The 19,029-nt window shown below is 46.5% G+C and overlaps 1 protein-coding gene and 1 long non-coding RNA gene across 2 annotated transcripts in view; one reads left to right on the top strand and one right to left on the bottom strand.

The window, feature by feature from the left end:
- LOC148221899 (uncharacterized) overlaps positions 1 to 19,029 on the top strand; it is a 66,024-nt gene that overhangs the window by 24,718 nt on the left and 22,277 nt on the right. The window lies entirely within an intron of this gene.
- Positions 564 to 17,674, bottom strand: GPR139 (G protein-coupled receptor 139). Its single transcript, XM_088174395.1, has 2 exons — positions 17,543 to 17,674; positions 564 to 4,901 (listed from the first exon to the last, which is right to left on the bottom strand). The coding sequence occupies exons 1-2, from the start codon at positions 17,661 to 17,663 to the stop codon at positions 3,967 to 3,969; spliced, it is 1,056 nt and encodes a 351-aa protein (XP_088030521.1). The 5' UTR covers positions 17,664 to 17,674; the 3' UTR covers positions 564 to 3,966.

Genomic DNA, 19,029 nt, shown 5'->3' with positions numbered 1-19,029 from the left:
TTCCATTTTTATAACCTCTACATCAGTACTTCTCATGCCACAGCTGTTAATGAAAGTCTCAAGACAGGCAGACCCCAGGTTCCTTCCTTAAGGAACAACTCTGATAAGCTCCATTGTCTGACATTGCCCTTTCTGCAGTGCCCCTTTCCCCTCATTTGTCTCTCTGAAGCTGTATTTTAAAACCTGCTCCCAAGCCTTTTACAGCAGGGAAATCTGACAAGCAGGTTGGGCATGGTCCTCTCCTGTCACTGTCCTTAACCCTGTACTGTTTGGACTTTTCTGGGCAGGTTCTTCTCTAGTCTCTCCTTAGTTTTAGTATTTTTTGTCCTTTTCATGTCCTTTTACTTCTCCAGCAAAATTAGGAACTTGATCCCAGATAGTTTTACATTTGCCTGCAGTGTTAGTAATTTTCATTTTAAGAAATATTTGGCTTCTTCCACGAGCAGTCTCTTGAGGTTCTGCATCCACTTTCTGTCTCTTATTTGTAGTGTATCATAAGTATCTCTAAATCAGAAGTATATCATAAGAATCCATAAATCAAGCAATAGCTCCAAACACAGTAATAAGTTATGCACCATAATTTATTATAATACAAACAAGTTTGTCAAACACAATATATTGTCTACTTATGAAAATATCAATATTCACAATTTAAATAGGTGATAGGTCCCATAATTTTATATACCAGCAACTCATCTAAAAAGGATTTTGTTCCTAGCTGTGGTCTTCAAGAACGTATACCTATAAGTAATTGTAAAACTGTCCATTCACAGCTTGTTTTTTTTTTTCTAATTGTAGATATTTGAAATATAAATTAGAGTACAGAAGACCATCTCCACAACAAAGATGGTTTTGTCTCCAGGATACTTTTTCCCTAAATAATGACACTATATGTGCTTGGTTAAGTTTTCACTATTGGAAAATTAGGAGGTACAAATAATACAGTAAGACAATGGCTAGTTAGCAACAGTCATTGCAAGATGCTTCACACAACCAAAAATAAGGCAAGTATTATCAACAGCAGCTCCCTATGGCAGACTAAAAAGTCAAGGCTTTATTATCCAAACTGGACTCTGAGAAGGCTTTGAATGTCTGCCAACAAGATATGGCTTGATCCAAAGCCCTCCTAAAATGATGGGGATTGGAAAAACCAACCACAAAACCCACTAGCAACCTTCCCTTTGACTTCAAAGGGCTTTGGAAGCAAGCTTTTAAAGCCCTAAATTATCAGAAGTGAAATGATCAATCCACTGTACATGAAAATTGCACCTTGTCATTTCTAAAAGGATATGGAAAACAATTGTGAGTTTTTCCAAATAAGTTACAAGAATTTAATGCATTATTTTTCATAGGGAAAAAAACTACACAGAAAGATTTTTGTTTTTAAATATGATAATTTACAAAAATACATTATCAGAACAGAGAAAATCAGATGACACTGATAGTCTGCAGGATAAACATTATGTTAGAAAAATTAGTAAGTCACAGCATGTGAATGGCAGCATATGCCATGCACTTAATTGAATTTTTTTTAATAAATAAAAGCCCTAAACATTCACTATCTTCTTTAAGGTTACTATGATATTAAGTAGAATAGTGAACTTCTTGTATAAATAGGTATTTTTTCAATAGACACATTCTCAAAAATGAACCACTTATCTATATAGATATTGCACTTCAGACTCATTCACATTTAACTCAGATAAGCATTCCTCATAACAAATGTAGAATAAAAATAAGTTATAAATACAACGTTTTTCCAAAATGAAACATACAGTACCTTTTCCATAAGGTAACTTTGGTTACTACCAACTGACCAAGACCAAAGGGAGGTTTCTGAGAGAAGGGCAGGGAGGACAGCCACAAAACTGATTTTCTGTAAAACACTATAAAGGGAGCAATAATTTTAACCTTGTCACGACAAATGCAGCAAGGCTGAGCATCCCTTTTACACTTTATTATTGCAAGGGTGAAGCTTTGAGATCACAAGGATGAACAGCCAACAGACTGAGAAGCTCCTCACTTCTCTTTGGGGGCTTTTAAATGGATACCATCCCTTTGGTGGTGAGGGTGGGAAGGGTCAGCTTTGCTCCCAGCCCCATCTCCCCACATGCCCCTGTCCTTGCTCTGCGTGGTCCCTGGGGTGCCTCAGCACCTCGTAGAGAATTGCTGGGCAGTTCTGTCACTGGGAGGGCCCTGGGCATTCCCTCTCTGCTCCTGAGCGAGCCTGGATCTCTCTGGGAACATTCCTCCCTGCCTTTGCCTGGTTTTCATGGCCTGTGCCTCCTGCTGCCATTCCCTTCTGGAGAAGGTGAGCTCAGGTTTGGTGGGGTTGGCTCTTGCAGGACGTGGGTACCAGGCATTGAGCAAACACCACCTTTGTGGCAGAAGGGAACCAGGCTCTTGTCCTCAGCAGGACTTCCCTTGGCATTTCTTTGGCGTTTGCACCAAAGCTGAGCCATCCATGTGTTTTAGAGATGTTTTCAGCCCTCTGATCCCACCATAGCAGGACTGACTGGATCCCTCCTCAGAGGACCTCTCTGTGCTGGTTCCTGATGCTCCACGAGCTCCCTGCTGGCACTGGAGATGGGCACAGGCACAAACACAGTGTTAGCACCAAGCTACCCCTGATCTGCAGCTCCTGAGGAGCTGCTCTGTGCTCTGACCACACTTGTGTTCACCACACACCTTCCCTGGCTCTAGAAAGTGCCCAGTGTAGAATAAAGAGATTGTGGCACATGGCTCCAAGAGACCACATGCCAAGATCTTAAAGGGAAAGAAATGAAAATAAATGCATTTTCAGCCATCCTGTAAATCTCTTATTTTCTACACTCAGCATTGATGGGATGCTGGTTTTTGAGTGAAGGAAGAGAAGCTAACCTCTTTTAAATAAGTGAAATACTTAGATCAGCTGAAACTAAGGCTTTAATGTTTTTACTGCTGTTGGGTATTTAATGAATTTCTTTCACAGTTTGTTTGGGTTTTTTTAACAACTAAATGGAAAATCTGCAATAGGATGGTATAATCCATCAGGAGAAAATCTTAAATTGAGGTTTTAATATGTTAATCCCTTAAGGTCTGTACATGGGGGATAACTGAGAATCTGTATTGATTAAGAAGGAATTTGAAGGCTCTGATCACTGCTCACAGGAGCAGCTCTGGTGAGAGCTCTGCTTTAGGCAGGCCTTGGTTTCACCCTTGACAGTCCTTAGACACCATGACTGAAAGAGTTGGGGAAAGATGCTGCCTTTGTTCTTGGCTCTAGAAACATCCCTCCCTCCCTCGAGCTCCCGTCTCAGTCACATTCTTAAATAATAACTTAAAACACGCAAATATTGGCAGCTTGCAGGATTGCTTTCCATGCCAAGGCTGCAACAGGTACTGTAATGGTCCTCGAGCCTTGTTCAGATGAGCCAAAACCAGGCTTGTCACCATTTGTGTCTCACAGGCTGCCTCGGCAAGGAGGTCTTGACAGCACAACTGTGTGCACCAGCATTTCATGCCAGAATCAACATCGAATTTTTGGCAAGTGGATGCTCCAGAAATGGCACCTTCCACAGTACACAAAAGCATCCATTGACTTTCTCGATAGCAAACTGATGGTCAAGTAAGGTTTTGTTGTGTTTTAAAAGGTTGTAATTAAACACTGCTGTGGCTTTGCCCTTCGGATGACTTTGGATTGCACTGGTGTTGGGATGCAAAACATTTGGGTGTGACTGAACACTAAGACTTGAACTCTGAAGCATATTCAAAGTGCTATATAAGAGATGGAGGTGTTTGCCTTCTCACTTTTGCTCCTAAAATCGAGTGCTCCTGTTTCCTCCCGACAGTCTGCTCTGCCCCTGGCCACCCAGGGAAATGAAATCAAATGACTTCTCTTCAAAACAGCCATTTCAGAAAATTACATCCTGAAGATGTAACCACTTGAAAAGAACTTGCACCCAGAAACTCCAACTGTTGGCCTTTTCATGGTGATATTTTTATAGGCTTTCCATTTTTATCATACTGGTAAACAAGCATTTTGATGCAGTGAGAGTTGGCTGGGGAAATCCAAGGGCTGCTTGTTATGGAAAAGTTATGGTTTGTATAGAATTGCACAGGCTGCTTCTGACACTTAAAGAAGGCCTTCAAGGTGGCAGCTGCCATTGTGCGAAATCTTTTGCTAATAAAACAGTAGAGGAAGAAATTAATTGCAGTGTTCAGCAGTGCCAGCATATTGGCGATGTCCGACACAATATGGACCACCCAGCTGTTGTTTATAGGAGACACGTAGAGGTGATACAGTATCATGATTATTCTTGGTGCCCACAGAATGGCAAAAATAGAAGTTATAGTAAACAAAATGGCTGTCGTTTTCCCTGTGGAGTACCCTCGCAGGCGGAAATTGCTCTTTCTCCGCAGCTTGTACACAATGATGGAATTGAGGATGAAGAAGATGGAGCAGGGCACCAAGTACACGGTGAAGCAGTGCACCCAGATGAGCACGTGGTGCATGGACGTGCTGATGTAGTCTTCAATCCAGATGTTGGGCCACCAGTAGTAGGGGATGCTGGTCACAAAGCAGGTGACGTAGACACTGACAATGACCTTGCGCGTACGAGCAGGGTAGGAGACCGTGTGGTACCTGAGGGGGTGGCACACGGCGATGTACCTGTCGATGGTCAGCGGCACCGTAATCCAAATCGACGTGTGGATGGAAGAAAACTCCAACACCTCAATTATTTTGTCCAGTACCTGAGGCATCTGTTTGTTTAAGATGAAGTCTTCCATAAGGAAGTCAACAAAGACGATGAAGAAGAGAACCAGGATGTCAGCAGCAGCTAGAGCTAAAAGGTAATTATAGGAGGACTTCTGCCTGCGAGCTACAAGCTGGGAGAGGATGATGACTGTCAAGATGTTTGCTGTGGAGAAAGAAACACAGAGTTAGCCTATCAAGATGTAACATTAGCTTTTCTGAGCGCTTGCTTGGAGTTGTTCAAGCACTTAGCAACGTGACCACCTTATTAAAGTTCAAGAAACCAAAAGAAAAAAGGCCAGTCAGGTCCCTCAGAGTAGCTGTTGCAGTGACAGGAGCATGTGGCCCTGCTCTGAGCTGTGGAATCCCAGAGCAGGGGGTGCTGGGACTCCTGTCTGTGCACACAAAGGGAGTGGTAGCAGGAGAAAAAAAGCTCACACACACACACTTTTATTTCCCATCTTGTTTTTTTCACTTTTTCATATAACAAGGGATGAATAAGAAGGGTACTTGTAGTACTTAAGAGATTTGCTGGAGCACTAAGGTGTAGCCAAATTTTAGCTACTTCCTCTTGTTTACTAGAACTTACTGTGTAGTCTTGAATTGGAAAAAAAATAAATTCTTATTATGCCTACTATCAGTTTGGCTAAAATTGTTCCCATCAGAGGCTGGTATCACTTGGCTAGAATACCTGAAGAAGTGCTTAAAAATCAGAGATCTGGTTTACTGTAGAAGGGACTGCCAATGTTTGTAGTTGATACTTTCCTAAGTGTTCTGTAAATCACCTCTTCTGTGCATTCAATGCTTCAAACATTTCTGCCAGCTTTGATGGATTTCCCAAAACAAATCAAAAATAATTGTAAAGATTCCTTTAAACCAGAGAAAAAGGAAGTTGGTAACATAAAGATAATGACAGCCTAGGACACATCCTACAACTGAAAATGCTTGTTTTTTTAAAAACTGTTTTACTTGGCACTGAAAAAACTTCCTCCTTTGTGAGTGCCTTCAAAGCCTGCTGTCTGGGAGCAGATTTCTGCCACCAGGGAAATGAACTGCAGAGTGAATCTTGACTAACAGCCCTCACCTATTTTTGTGTTAACTGAATGTATTAATTTTGTATCTTGGAAAATAAACTAAACCAAACGTGACAATCAGCTGACTCTTTCCCCGTATTAAAAAAAAAAAAAAAAAAAAGGCAGCACGATCTTTCCAATGCTACTGTCTCAAATTGCCTTCAGGGGAATTTTCTCAATTCTGTCCTCCATTAACGTGAATGCAACTACATTGATTTCAGCTCAGTGCAGACGTGGGAGACAAGAGGTGATACAGCCAGAACTGCTGTGTCATTTTTCATTTACTTGCTTAGAAATGCCTCTGCTGAGCCTGCTGATGAGCCCTGGAGGTGCAGTGAGTGATGCACTGTCAAGGAAATCCTCGAGCTGGAGTGTTTATCATGGCTCTGCAGCCACTGCTGGTTTTGGCCAGCCAGGCTGACTGGCTCGGCTTCACAGATATTGGATGTGACCCATGGGGTGCATCTTCTCTTCAAATCCTCTGGCTTTGACTCATTCCAGTAGCAGCAGCTGGAGCCAGTGAGCAGCACGGGGGACGTCTGAAGGCACTGGTCCCTGCTGGTGACTCTGGCCTGCCAGAGCAGCTCCTGCAGGGATGCTGAAGCCATGCCGTGTTCAGGTACAGCAGCCCTGCTCCTCACACTTTCTATCTATTGCAGGGCTCCTGCTGCTCGGTTCTAACTCCACTCTGTTTTGCTACAGGAGCAGATTTATGAGAAGTCCCTTGCCCCCTTTGCCCCTGCCTCTCTCAGGGTTCCCAGCCACAGCAGTAACAGCGTGTGCTGAAATGCAAGTTATTTATCTGAGGCCAGTGAGCCTTGCTTGGTGAGCCAGATTAGAAAATTGATCTGACAAAGTACACATGAGCTCTACCCAATTTTTTCTGCAAGGGTTACTGTATCTTGTATTGGAAATGCTTTCCCTGGGATCACATTAGAGCTTTTCTCTTGCTGGATGATATGAAATATAGTAACACCATTTACTTTGTGGAAACAGATACATACTGGGATGCAGCAGAAAGTTGCCAATATGCCGGTGTCTTAGCACAGGGTCTGAGTATTTTTCCTGCTGCACACTCTTGAGGGAAAGTGTAGATGAGCAATGGATGCCTTCATCCATTTCCTAGCCAGTGTTAAGTTGGTCCTCGGTGTGTCCTCAAACAGTATCCAAAGCTCAGTAAAATGGGAAGTGGGTGGGCACACCACTCTGTGTGACCAGCTGTGTCCTTGGGCCAGTCTCACAGAAACTCCTGAACGTCCTGCTGTCCTCTGGGCAAAAATTACCCACTGGGGGTGAAAGGTGATAGAAGAGTATTTGTCACCATATTTTAATCTTGCTGACACTAATTCTTGCACTAGAATGCTAGTCTGATGAGAACTATGGCAGAGATGATGATGATGATAATGGAAATATGAAAATACCTATCTCTGCTGTAATGTAGGTCGAGCTACATACAACTGCTGGATAGGCCAGCACCCCTAAATCGTCCTGGATGGTACACTGCCCATTTCTTGCAGTGTGTTTTCTAGATACTAAGTGTTTAAGATCATTTGAATTTGAAAGAGATTGATCACTGTGCTGGGAGATGATTAGGGGATGACAGATGGGAATTTATGCCAGCGTTGCTTGCTGCAGTGCAGCATTCTGAATTTATAAATATCTGTTTGAGAACCAGGGCTTGATTGGGGACGAGCTGGCTGAAGCCTTGAGGTGCTACTGGCAGATGATTAAAAGCAACTGTACAAAATGGCAGTCTCAATTCTTTCCCTCCAGGCATGAGACATGAGACATTTCAGCATCCAAAGGTCTCTGATACCCAAACACTTTTGTTCCAGGCTGCTCAAAACAAGGCAACCTTCTAACTCAGCCAGGCTTCATCACAGGACACTTACATCCCTCCTTTGACATCTCTTCTGCCTTTATCAGCTTCTGAGTACAAACTGCAGCACCAAAATTCATGCCTTTGGAGGTCCTTTGTGTCTGAGAGGGATCTTCCTTTAAGGAGTAACTTTGGTTCCTGTGTGGATTTGGGTTTCCTTCCCATACCAAAGCTGTGCTGCCTTGGCTGCAGAGCCTGGGCAGTCTCCTGTACCTCAAAGCAGTGCTGTGCCCTAAGGACACAGTTTTGCCCCCAGCTTCTCATTCCATGGATTACAGTCATCATTCCAATGGTGTGTAAGTATGGCCTTTGCAGGGGATTTGAAGAACTTTCAGTGACTATTTTCATTGCAGGTGAGCTTAAGCAGGAATGATTGTATCTGTCTAAAGAAGAAATAGGCATAGTTCTGGGCTTTACTTGTGCTTGGGTTTTTTGTTGTTGTTTTTTTTTTTGTTAATTGACAGCACTTTGCACGTACACAGCAGCCCGTGCACTCAAATGGCCTTTACAACACAAGCAGCAGCTCCCTGCATTGGGAACAAGGCTGGTTCTGTAGTTCAGCAGTTCAGTTTTATAAACTACTTAAATGAAGTAGCCACGAGTATTGCTCACTGAGCGTGATAAACATTAGGTCACGGAATATAATGGACACCTTTTACCCAACACAGTTGTTGCTAGGATTGCCACAAATTATTGTGTAATGTGTGAAACTTCTCTGCAGGCTTAGCAGTAGGCACCTGACTGGCACAGAGAGATAGGTTACAAATGGGAAATTTTAAGTTGCCTCAGAAAAAATGTTAGTAACACCTCCTCCTCAGATTTAAGAACTCTGAGAAGTGCAATGTGATAAAAATAAACAGTGAGAAAAAGGGATTTTCTGGCTTGATGCAAATAGATTATTTCCTCTAAGCTAGGAGGCAATATTCAAATGTAAACAGGTACTGTGGCCAGCAGGCAGATCTGACCACGGCTCCTAACACAGCTGCTCACCAAGTTACCAGACTGGAGATGAGGATGGCATTCAGCCCTTACTTTGTGTGGGAGCTTTCTGGAGAAGCTGATGCCAATGGGTGATTTCTGATAAAGATGCTACATAACAGAAGTTAGTAACAAAAAAACCCAACCAGGAATACAGTGGCAATGTAAATACATGACAATTGTTTATGCTGGCTATAGTTGGTTATGTGATCTTTTAAAATGACCTCTGGATGCTGTTTGCCCTTAAAGAAGATAGGGTAGCTCCAGATTTTCCTCTTACAACCAATATAGATCAAACTCAGCACTAGAGCAGATGGGGACAAACTGAACAGTGCTTCGGTTTGTTTCTCTCTTTTATTATCATATCCTGATTCCCTTCCTTAAACTGTTGTGAAGCATAAAGAGATACTTTATAGAATATAATTAGTGCAATACAAGTTTTGTCTTCCCAGGGAGTTCCTGTGAGGATTGATTTTTGAAAATAAATGGATTTATTTGTTGCTCAGTCGTCTGAGTGCTGTCAAACAGCACACAGCAAGGCACCCCCAGGAGAGAAGAGCTGTCAGCCCCTTCTGCTAGTGCCTACATCATCTCCCAGGGAATGGAGAGGGATATATGCAAAAAAACCCAAAAACAAACAAACAAACAAAAAAACAACTAAAAAAAAAAACAAAGGAAAAAAATATCATAAAACTATGGCATCTGGATTGCTACTGGAGGAGATTTCACATCTTGTAGGAAGGCCCGAGTGTGGCTTGTGCTTAGAAAATCCCATGTGCAGGGACAGCCCATGCCAGTTCTGAGGGTGAAAGAGAACCTGGAGGTAGAGGATGCCCAAGCTCCTGCCCAGACCAACCCAAACTCTCTCCTATGTGCAGGAGCCCGGGTTAGTTACTGCCAGGGAAAACACAGCATGGCCTTGTGCTTACAAGTCACAAGTGAATGAGACAGTCAGTGCCAGAGGCCAGATTCTGACAATGAAATCTGGCCTCTGGGGCCATTTTTCTCACTGACAGCATTTATTAGCTGAGATGGCTCTGGGGAAGGATGCAATGAATGAGGTACTCTGCTCTGCAGCTGGCATTAGCCATCAGTGGGTCACAGAGGCCAGAGAAGGATTTTAATCCAGCACAAGCACTTCCTCAGTGTTGGAGGGCACAGACACAGTAATGGCATGGACATGCCAATGGCTGATATCCCCTTGAGCCCTGCCAGCCTCTGAGGCTGGAGTGCAGCAGCTTGTCTGGCAGAAAGGTGAAATTACACTGTGCTGCTTTTGGCTCTCCTAGACCACTGGAGATTTTCTGGAGTAGTCTGTATAAAACAGGGCTATTTCTGCAGTATAAGAATGGCCCAGGAGGAACACTGGGCTAGGATGTGGGGAGCTCTGGTTTGGGCTCACTGGGGCCACACGTGTGTAAATGTGACAGGGATCTGGTTCTCCTCTTGCCATCTTCACCCTCCTTGTCCACCTTTCCTGAGATAGATCTACAGAGCAGAAAGTCTCTAATGAATCTCAGACATTGCTCCTGCTACTCCAAAGCCTTATTCAGAGGTACCCACACAAGACAGAAATGTCTAAAATGCACATCTCAAAGTCTAGCCTTGCATCTTGCTACTAGAGCAGTACAGCTTTCTAATGGAAACTGGTGCTGGGAACAGAAAAAGTGATCTGCAAAATGATGCAAAAATCATAAAAGGAATTTGGTTATTCATTCAACATATCTGGACAGACAGGGATTTTCAAGGCAATTTGGGTGTTTCATTTGGCAGGTGTCTGGGCTGTCAGTGCAGTGTAAGGGGGCTCAAGCTGAGTAACTTGAACTCCAGGGTGACAAAACCATTCTACCCTTTTGATAGCAAATGCCAAAGTACTGAGGCAGGTGCCAAAGGTGCTTCATGAGATGACTGGGATGGAGAGAGGATGTGATTTCATAAGGGCACTGCCATGAATTCTTTACTGAACATGAATAATTAAGAGGATTTTACCTTTGATTGTGGTTTTGCTAAAATAAACCAGTCTTTATGTCTTCCTAAAGCATTAGGTAATGCAATAGGAGCTCATGCTTACAAACCCCATGGCCAAGCTTTCTCAGAGACTATGCCAATTTTACACAGTATGCAGGAAATTACAGACTTTGTAAAACCATTGCAGTTTGGCTTTATTCCCCCACAGAGAATATACTGCATCCCCACTAGATATATCACTCTTCAGTGTGCTGTCAGGACATTGAAGAAAACACACTTGGAGTGAACAAATATGTGAGAAATATCCTAGTCCGATGTAACTGACTGACAGGTGATTTGTCTTGAGACCAAAAGCAACCTCTAGAGCACCTGTGCAGGCAATACTCCATATGATGGAAAAGATGGAGAGAATTAATGCCTGTACATTGCAGGGACTCTGTTTCAGGTGGCAGAAGGGAAGAATTTCAGTGTTACAACAGGCAAGCTTCTCTTTTCTTCCATGGATAAAGGGATAAAATTCTTTTTGCTCATCTTCTGTACTGCTAATTCTGGTCCTGCTTGGCTGCCTGCACTTCATTCTCTCTGCACAACCACACTGGGGTCCTGAGGGGCATCCCAATACCATCTTCTCCATGAAGTCACCCCAAGAACAGCACCAAGGGCACTTCTGACATCAGGTTTTAGAATCTGTTAGTACATACCCATATTCTGCAAAATGAAATCTAATTTGTGTGTACGCCTCCTGTGCTCATGGAGTTAATTTTTGGCTTTGTTTCCTTTTCTGGTGTCTCAAAGCTAATGAGTAAAGAGATGATAGGATCAAAAAGACCACCTGAAACAGAAGGTGGAAGCTTTTGTGGGCAGGGATTGCTTTGCCCCTGGTGTGTGAAAGCAGAGCACACACCCCATCAGGACATGTCCGTGTTGTTTGTTTGCCTACACCGAACTGTGACGTGTGGTTAAAGGCCTTCTGCTGGCTTCTTTCTGCTGATTCACCCCCGTTTTACAGAAGGGAGCAGAAAGAGGATGAGGAGGAGAGAACTAAGGAAAAGGGTGGATGAAGAACAGCAGGATATTAAGACTGCCTAGTGCTTCTGAATGTTTTGACTTCTTAACAACTGGGGGCTCTGCATTACCCACCTACCGTGAAAACTGGCTGTGCTCTCTCTTTTGTGTCGTTGTCATTTCAAGGAAAAATGTACTTTGGAGTTTTTCCTTTCCAATCCATTTTAGCAGCCTGCCATGCAAGGTTGTGCACTTCATAGTCTGCTGAGCCTCCCAAATATGGCACCTCATTATCATTATAGCCCTGACAGTGTTGTTTCCTACTGACGTGGCAGAAGAAATCCAAAGTTAGCATTTGCACTCTGTCTAGTGGTATCCAGAAATGTACAATCAACTCCTCCACAATCCATGCATTAGCATGGATTCAGCCACATGCTGTCTTTCAGGCTGCAAGATTTTAGCAGCTACAGGCTCCAGATATACTGGCCAAACTAAATCACTCCCATCTGCACACCTTGCTGTCACCAGTTCTGTGCAGGAACAGAATGAATCTATTATTTTTCATATTGGTTCTTCTCTCCTAAAGAACAAGCATTCATTTTACAATAGGAAATGACTCATTTTAAGCATGTTAGCAGCAGTTTTGTTCCCCTCTGTCCAATACTGCTACTGTAAATGAGCTGTAGTGCCCTTCAGTTGCTCCAATAGCCAAGCTAAAGTTCTGGCAATCTATCTGTCCCCTTTTTAGTAGGATGCAATGTACTGGCCTTGCGTCCAATTCAGATTTTAAGTCAGAGAATATATGGCCTTTGAGTAAAAAGGGTGGTTGAATGAGGTCTCAGGAGGGTTTGGTTCTTATTCACTAATGAGCAGCAGCAGAAGAGTGCTGTTTTTTCAAGGTCATAACTCTACATTGTAACAACTCTGCCACTCATATTTTCAGATCTTCCTTTAGCACTTCTATTTTTCAGGTATGCTGCTATAAGAAAGGCTATTAATTCAGGTGTTGGAAATGGTCTCTTTAATCAGAAGCCTGTACTGTGATTGCAGAATATACTAGGCAGTAGATGGCAGGAATCCAAAACGAGTCAGACACTTCTACAGTGCTGTGTGCTCTATGTACACCTACCTCTGCCTGCTTTGGTATTTACTGCTACTACATGCCACATGAGTCACCAACAAACATTGCTACCTGTCCCCCTTGCTGCTTGTGGTACCAGCTGGGTCACAGCTGTGGGCACAGTATTGATGGCAATACTTTCCAGGTTTTGTTCCCCCACACAGCCGAGGAGTGGAGGGAGCACAGCTGGGCTCCTGCACGGTGGTGGTCTCTTCATCAGGGCTGCTCAGCCCACCAACAGCACCAGGATGACGACCCAGGCATGCACATCTCCCAGAGAGCCTCCTCATTCCAAACTTTATACAGGGAGAAGGCTCCAGAAGGATCGGGTCTCCATCTTTTCAGCTTGCCTGTGACTGTAGCACAGTTTGCACGGGAGCAGTGCACCCATGTGTCAATCCAACACCCTAGGAAGCATCTGCCTTGCTGTGCAAGGACAGCCACCCTGTCATCTGCTAGGGCAAGGTCCATCACGTGTATCTGTCTCTTCACAGAGTGTTAAATCTGTTAGGCACCCCTGCTGAGCTGACGCGTTCCTGCAGGTCAGGACTGCAGCTTCTCTCCCTCCACACGGAGCCCTGTGAACGCACTCTGTGCTTGGCTGGGCTTTGAATGACCCTGCTGTCCCCATCTCCACGTCACCTTGTTCAGCAGCAGGGCTGACATGAACGTTGCCTGTTTGTACCTTCCAGCTGGGAGCATCCAAGCATGCCCAGGCTGCTTTCCCAAGCTTGTGAAGTCCTGAATCTACGTTTAGATCATTGTGACCCGTCTAATGTAAAAGCCTAAAGCACAAATGAAAGAAACAATTGCAGACCAGGCCCCTGAAGTTTGGAGTGGCACTTCCCTGGGGTATTGCTGTGAGTCTGCTGCCTCCTGGAGATGCTGTAAAGGTGCTGTGCTTTGTGTCACTGGGACGCAATGATTCCCAGAGCCAAGGCACATCCCAGGCAGGCAACTGACTGGGGAGCAAAATGGAACCAGCAATCCCACTGGGACTGGCTAAGAAAGCCAGATTTCACTCTGCCTCTCACACTGTCAGGAGGAGATGAGCCCTGGGAACCTGGATCAGGCCATACCCTGATCTAGGAAATGCTGGTGCTCTGTCCTTTCAGCAGCAATACACTCTATTCCTGATGGGAAAAGTGACTGTATGCAAGACAACTCCGTTGCTGCTGCTCCTTCTAATGAAGCAGGAATCAAGGTCAAAGCCAGGTGTCTGCAGCAAGCAGTGCTGCTTCTGTGCCTGACCTTGGTTGTGTTCAGTGGCCCCACCACAGAAGGAGCTCTTTGGTGCAGCTGCTTTGTGCATCTCTCACTGACGAAGGGACAGACTGAGAGCGATACCTGTTGCTCTTTGCTTTCTCACCTTTACCAGCCCCCTCTTGGACTGAATCAGAGAATTTATTCCCTCCCCCACATCCAACACCATCCCTTCTCTAGCATCGTCTCTCACTAAAGCAAGAAACATTTCTATTAAGACTTTTCCAGCCCTTCTCCTGCCTCCCAGCTAACTGCAGGTGCTTCAGAGGTTCTCTCTGAAGACAAGGGGAGTACAAGGTTAACAGAGCAGGGACTGCAGAACAGCTCCATAAATGAGAAACCTTCCCTTCTAAATGGGAGACGACCCCACTTCCAGTGCCTCTGCCTCGTGCTTGCACTGGCATTTTCTCCTCGTTCCCTGCAGCCTGATCCTGAGACACCCCACTCCTGGTAGCAGGACCACGTACTTGAGGGGACACCTTTGCACACCTTCACTCGAAAACAAGTTTCAGAAAACTGTTCCTGTCTTAGCAGTCTCTCCTTAGAGGGAAAAGAAGCAGCCTCCTGGCCCAGCTGCCTGAAGGCACGATGACCTCTGGCAGAGCTGCAGCCACCTCAGGTGCAGGGTCAGTGTGCAGTGGTGGCTCTGTGGGTGCCTCTCTTTGTAGGGTACAGCGTGGCCCTTTTCTCTGTGTGCTACTGCCAGAGCAGGGCTGAAGGGAGTTCACTTTGCTCTCTCTCCTCTCTGGTTTTTCCAGGCTTTCTGGTGCCTGGTCGAACACAGAGAGAGAAGGAGCCCCTGCTGAGAACAGGGTCTGCTGAGGTGCCTGGGTTGTACAGGGGCGGGAGGCAGAGGATGCTTCTGCTGCACACACAGCCAGGCCTGGCATTGCTTGGCCTCAACGTGGAGTTGTTGAGTTAGTGAAATTTCCTTCAGACAAGCAAAAACGGTAGAAACAGTTAACTGGTTTCTCTTCTTCTCAGTCTTTCTCCAAGATTTGTGGCAAGGAGTTAACTCCTTCCGTTTCACCAAAACACTGCACTAGTGCTGTATTTGAGGACAGATCCTAGACAGGGTTTCTGTTAAATTCTTGGCATAACACAGAGCTAATTATGATCCCACGTAGTTCAGTACTCTTTTTCTAAGTGCCAATAAAGTCTGCTACCTTTACAAATTTATAATGTCAAAAAACTGAAGAGCAGCTTCAAATTAAAATATGAACAGCTCGTTTTAACACTGCTGTCACCTGTACTCCATCCTCAATGAAGCCTGGCTGTGTGAGTATTCCCCTAAGCATATCCAGCTTGTTCTCATCTCTGTGTAGTCTCATGAATTTCTCATGCACTCAGCATACTGTACATGTGCAGTGAGTCCAGGTGTCAGTGCTATCCTCAGACAATGTGCTCTGGACACATCTACACCTGATGTAAGCCCAGTGAACTCAGAGGTGCTGCAGCACCACATGCTTTGGCTAGTTCTGTTAAGCACTAGCACTGGTGCCACTGCTCTAATCAACTGATGTCTGATCCCTTGAGACATGCATGAGACCATTGCTAGTTTGTACCACATCTGATTTTAGCCATGTTCTTAGAATGACCATGCTGGGTCTGTAATTACACTATTCTCAGGGAGCCGGTGCAAGTATGTGCAGAATGTTCATTAAATGATTTTTCTTGTCTGTGCACGCAAGACTTGCCCCCATTTCAGAGACGTACAAAGGCAAGCTTAGCCACAGAGTGCTTCATGACAGCTTCTTCACCTGAGACTCCTGAGAGGGTCTTGCTCACTTCCTAGGGGACTGGTGCTGAAATCAGAACCTGTCATTACTATGGACATGTAAGCAGCCCCTAAGGAATTAATGAAGAGGAAACGACCTCCTACTGCTGCTGCTGGGTCTCTTCAGGTCAGGGCTGAGACTCATCAATGTTTTGGAACACAGATACTTGCATGTGCTCTGCATCCTCTGTGGGTAAATACACAACTTAACTTTCCAGTCCTCTGAACTATTAGCCAATCGGCAAATTTTAATTATAAGCCAGAAATTGGAAAAACAAAAACAAACCCAAACCAACACAAAGCACATAAATTCATACTGAGTGGTAATTGCATGCATGCTGCTCAGAGGCAGGCATCTCTTCATGTCTGATTAAAAATTTTTCTATGCAATAATTGCTTGAAGAAGGAATTAAGGTGAACAAGCATTTAGAAACTGTAGACTATTACCTATTATTGCTGCTTGCCATTCCACACAGCACTTAAAATGTGTAGCTCTACACAGGCACAACTAAACTCTCTTTTATCACATCCTTAAAATACCAATTCACCTTGGTGCATCAGAACTTTTTCCCGGCTCATTCTACCTGTCCTTGGTATTACTCCAAGTCACTCTCAGGCTGGAAGCATTAAGCCAGTGAGCAAGCCATGCTGCTTGCCCACCCAAGCTGTGCTGGGATGGCATCTGTGCCCACTGTAACTACAGCAGCTCCCCTCGGTCCTGCAAGCTGAGGCATCTCACTGGCAGGCACAGGCAGCCCCCTCCAGGAGGAAGCACCTGCTGAGTCCCTGTCTGGGCTGAGACACTGCTGCCGATGTGATGCTCGTGTGGCATCGGCACGTTTGGAGCTGTGTGCTGCCAATGGTGTCTCACAGGTCACATCCAAGCCTGGGACATCCTTTCCTTCCTTATTTGTGCTGTCTCTAGCTTTTCTTATTCCAAGCATCTCTACAATGTCTTTGTCCCCTTTTTAAGTAGGAAATTTTGCTCAAGATTATACACTCTGGACACTGGTACCTGTCAGCTGGGACTTTCTTCCGAGCCCTGTACCTGCATTCGGGGTCTCAGTGTCAGCACTGCCATTGCCTTTGCAGTGCACTGACCTCAAGACCGGACTTTCTATCTCCTGTCCTGCTCCACCAGCCACAGGGACAGGCTCGCGAGTGTGACAACTGTCTGCTAAGCTCCTGACAGAGTGCTCCTTCCCCAGTCAAGTAGCGTAATGGTGGCGTGTCACTTCCTAAAGCCAGCCGAGCCCCACGGAGTCGGGTGGGAATTCGCAGCAGAAAAACTCGGTAGCCACACTTGTGCTCACTGCCGGCCGGGAACGCGATCCGTGGGGACCCGGCCGGCTGGGCACCGCTCTGCTACTCACATGGCCAAAACGATACTGGTAGAAACTTCACGACAGACAGACTGTGTATGTCAAGTTCAAAGTCAGGGTGCCCGAAGCCGGGTGGGAGGGCGAGGGCAGGCAGGGACAAACCCCGGCGAGGAAGGCAGCGCCGGGACGGCAGCCACGCCGGGCAGGGAGATGCTGCTGCTGTCCGGGAGGCGCTGCTGCTGTCCGGGAGGCGCTGCTGCTGTCCGGGAGGCGCTGCTGTCCGAACCGCCCGCGCTCGTCCCGCCGGGCACGCGGGGCCCGGGGCATCCCCAGGACACCGCGGGCGCTGCCCCCGCCCCGCCCCGCACAGCGGGCAGGAGCCGCTCGGGGCCCCGCAGCCTCGCCCGTCCCGCGGCACTCACCCGGCAGCCCGAGGCACAGCAGCAGGCTGTAGTAGACGACAGGTGCGTACCCCAAGCCGCAGCCATAGCGGTGGTGCGCCAGGAGCGAGCCGTTGTGCAGGTGGAGGTGGTTGTGCTCCATGGACCCGCTGTCCCCGCTGCCGGCGCTCGCTCCGCCGCACGGGCCGCCCCTCGCACGCTCAGCGGCGGCGGGAGCGCGGCGCGGCCCCGCGGCGGGCGGCGGCACATGGCGCGGCCCCCGGGCAGCCGGCGGGGCCGGGCCGGGCCGGGCCGGGCGGGGCGGGGCGGGGCGGGACCGGCCCCCGCCTCGGGCCGCCCCCGGCAGCCCGGCTGTCAGCGGACACCTCCGCCGGGAGACGCCGGCTTCGCGCTGGGCAGGGGCAGCGAGCATCAGCACAAGGGGTTCGTCCCCGAGCTGGCACACGAGTCAATAGGAGAAGAGCAGGGGCGAGGGCTGGCAGCGGCCCCGGGCTGTGCTTCACAGCGGCTGGGGAGGCAGAGGCGCATCCAGCAATGGGCGTTTGTATCTGCGGCGTCAAAACACAGAGCCGGGTTGATATTGCATTGTCCCTCTCTTCTCCCCGCAGTGCTGCGGGGTGAAGGACGGGGCGGCCAGCGGGGACACTGCCGGGCTCCGTTGGGGACACTGCCGGGCTCCATTGGGGACACTGCCGTGCTCTAGCGGGGACACCGCCGTGAACGGCTCCCGCAGGACAATGCTGAAGGGACATTAGAATTTCTAAAATCTTCTTCACCCATTCCTTAAGGCTTATGTACATTAGTACATAGTCCCAGCTATAACTAATAAAGGATTTCGAGTTAGGCTTGTTACCTTTGGGTGATGGAGCCCTGTCCTTTGTGCTACTGAGTGGGCTGGTGGGGTGTGAGTACGGTAATATGTCCAGGAGGTCGTGGTTTAGTGATAAAATAAATGTTTCATTACAGTGCATGCCTACTAAGCAGAAAACAAGATGTCTTTTCACCCAGAGCTTGTAGGGTTGAATGCCACAGACCAGCAGTGTGTGTAGGTTTCTGAGGTTGCCAGGGCAAGCCCAGAGGGATGTACATGTGCAGTGTGTGTGAGGTTGGTCAAGGAGGTGTGTCTGATGGGATACACACAAGATACAGTAGGTGGCTTACAGAAGTAAATAAAGATCTGATTCTTACTCTCTGAAAACACCTGACTGCCTGGGGTGGATAATGGTGGACCATCAGGTGAGTAAGTAAGGACTTCTGCACCTTTGGATTTCTGTGCTCTTGTTTGAAAAGTAGTTCATCTTCTGATTGGAAACATAACCAGGAGCAAGCAAGGCTCTGGTCTTGTGAGGACTTGAGTAAGTTACTTTGCTCAGAAAGTCAGTAAGATTATTCACAAGATAAGTTAGAATCTGCTGGTACAGCTTTTATGTGGATGTATTCCTTTTGAAAATAATTTTTTCCAAACCATTCCTTCAAATTAACGAGCAGAAGTGTATGTGGGGGTGATT

Source organism: Sturnus vulgaris, chromosome 16, assembly GCF_052056855.1.
Source record: "Sturnus vulgaris isolate bStuVul1 chromosome 16, bStuVul1.hap1, whole genome shotgun sequence".
In the NCBI taxonomy this organism is placed as follows: Eukaryota; Metazoa; Chordata; class Aves; order Passeriformes; family Sturnidae; genus Sturnus; species Sturnus vulgaris.
Note: the sequence above shows the minus strand (reverse complement) of the source record. Positions and strands in the feature narration are given on the sequence as shown.

Coding starts and splice junctions, on each gene's coding strand:
- GPR139 (XM_088174395.1), bottom strand. CDS start 17,663: ATGGAGCACAACCACCTCCACCTGCACAACGGCTCGCTCCTGGCGCAC. Junction 4,902..17,542: donor GCTGTGCCTCGGGCTGCCGG/GTGAGTGCCGCG, acceptor CTTTCTCCACAG/CAAACATCTTGACAGTCATC.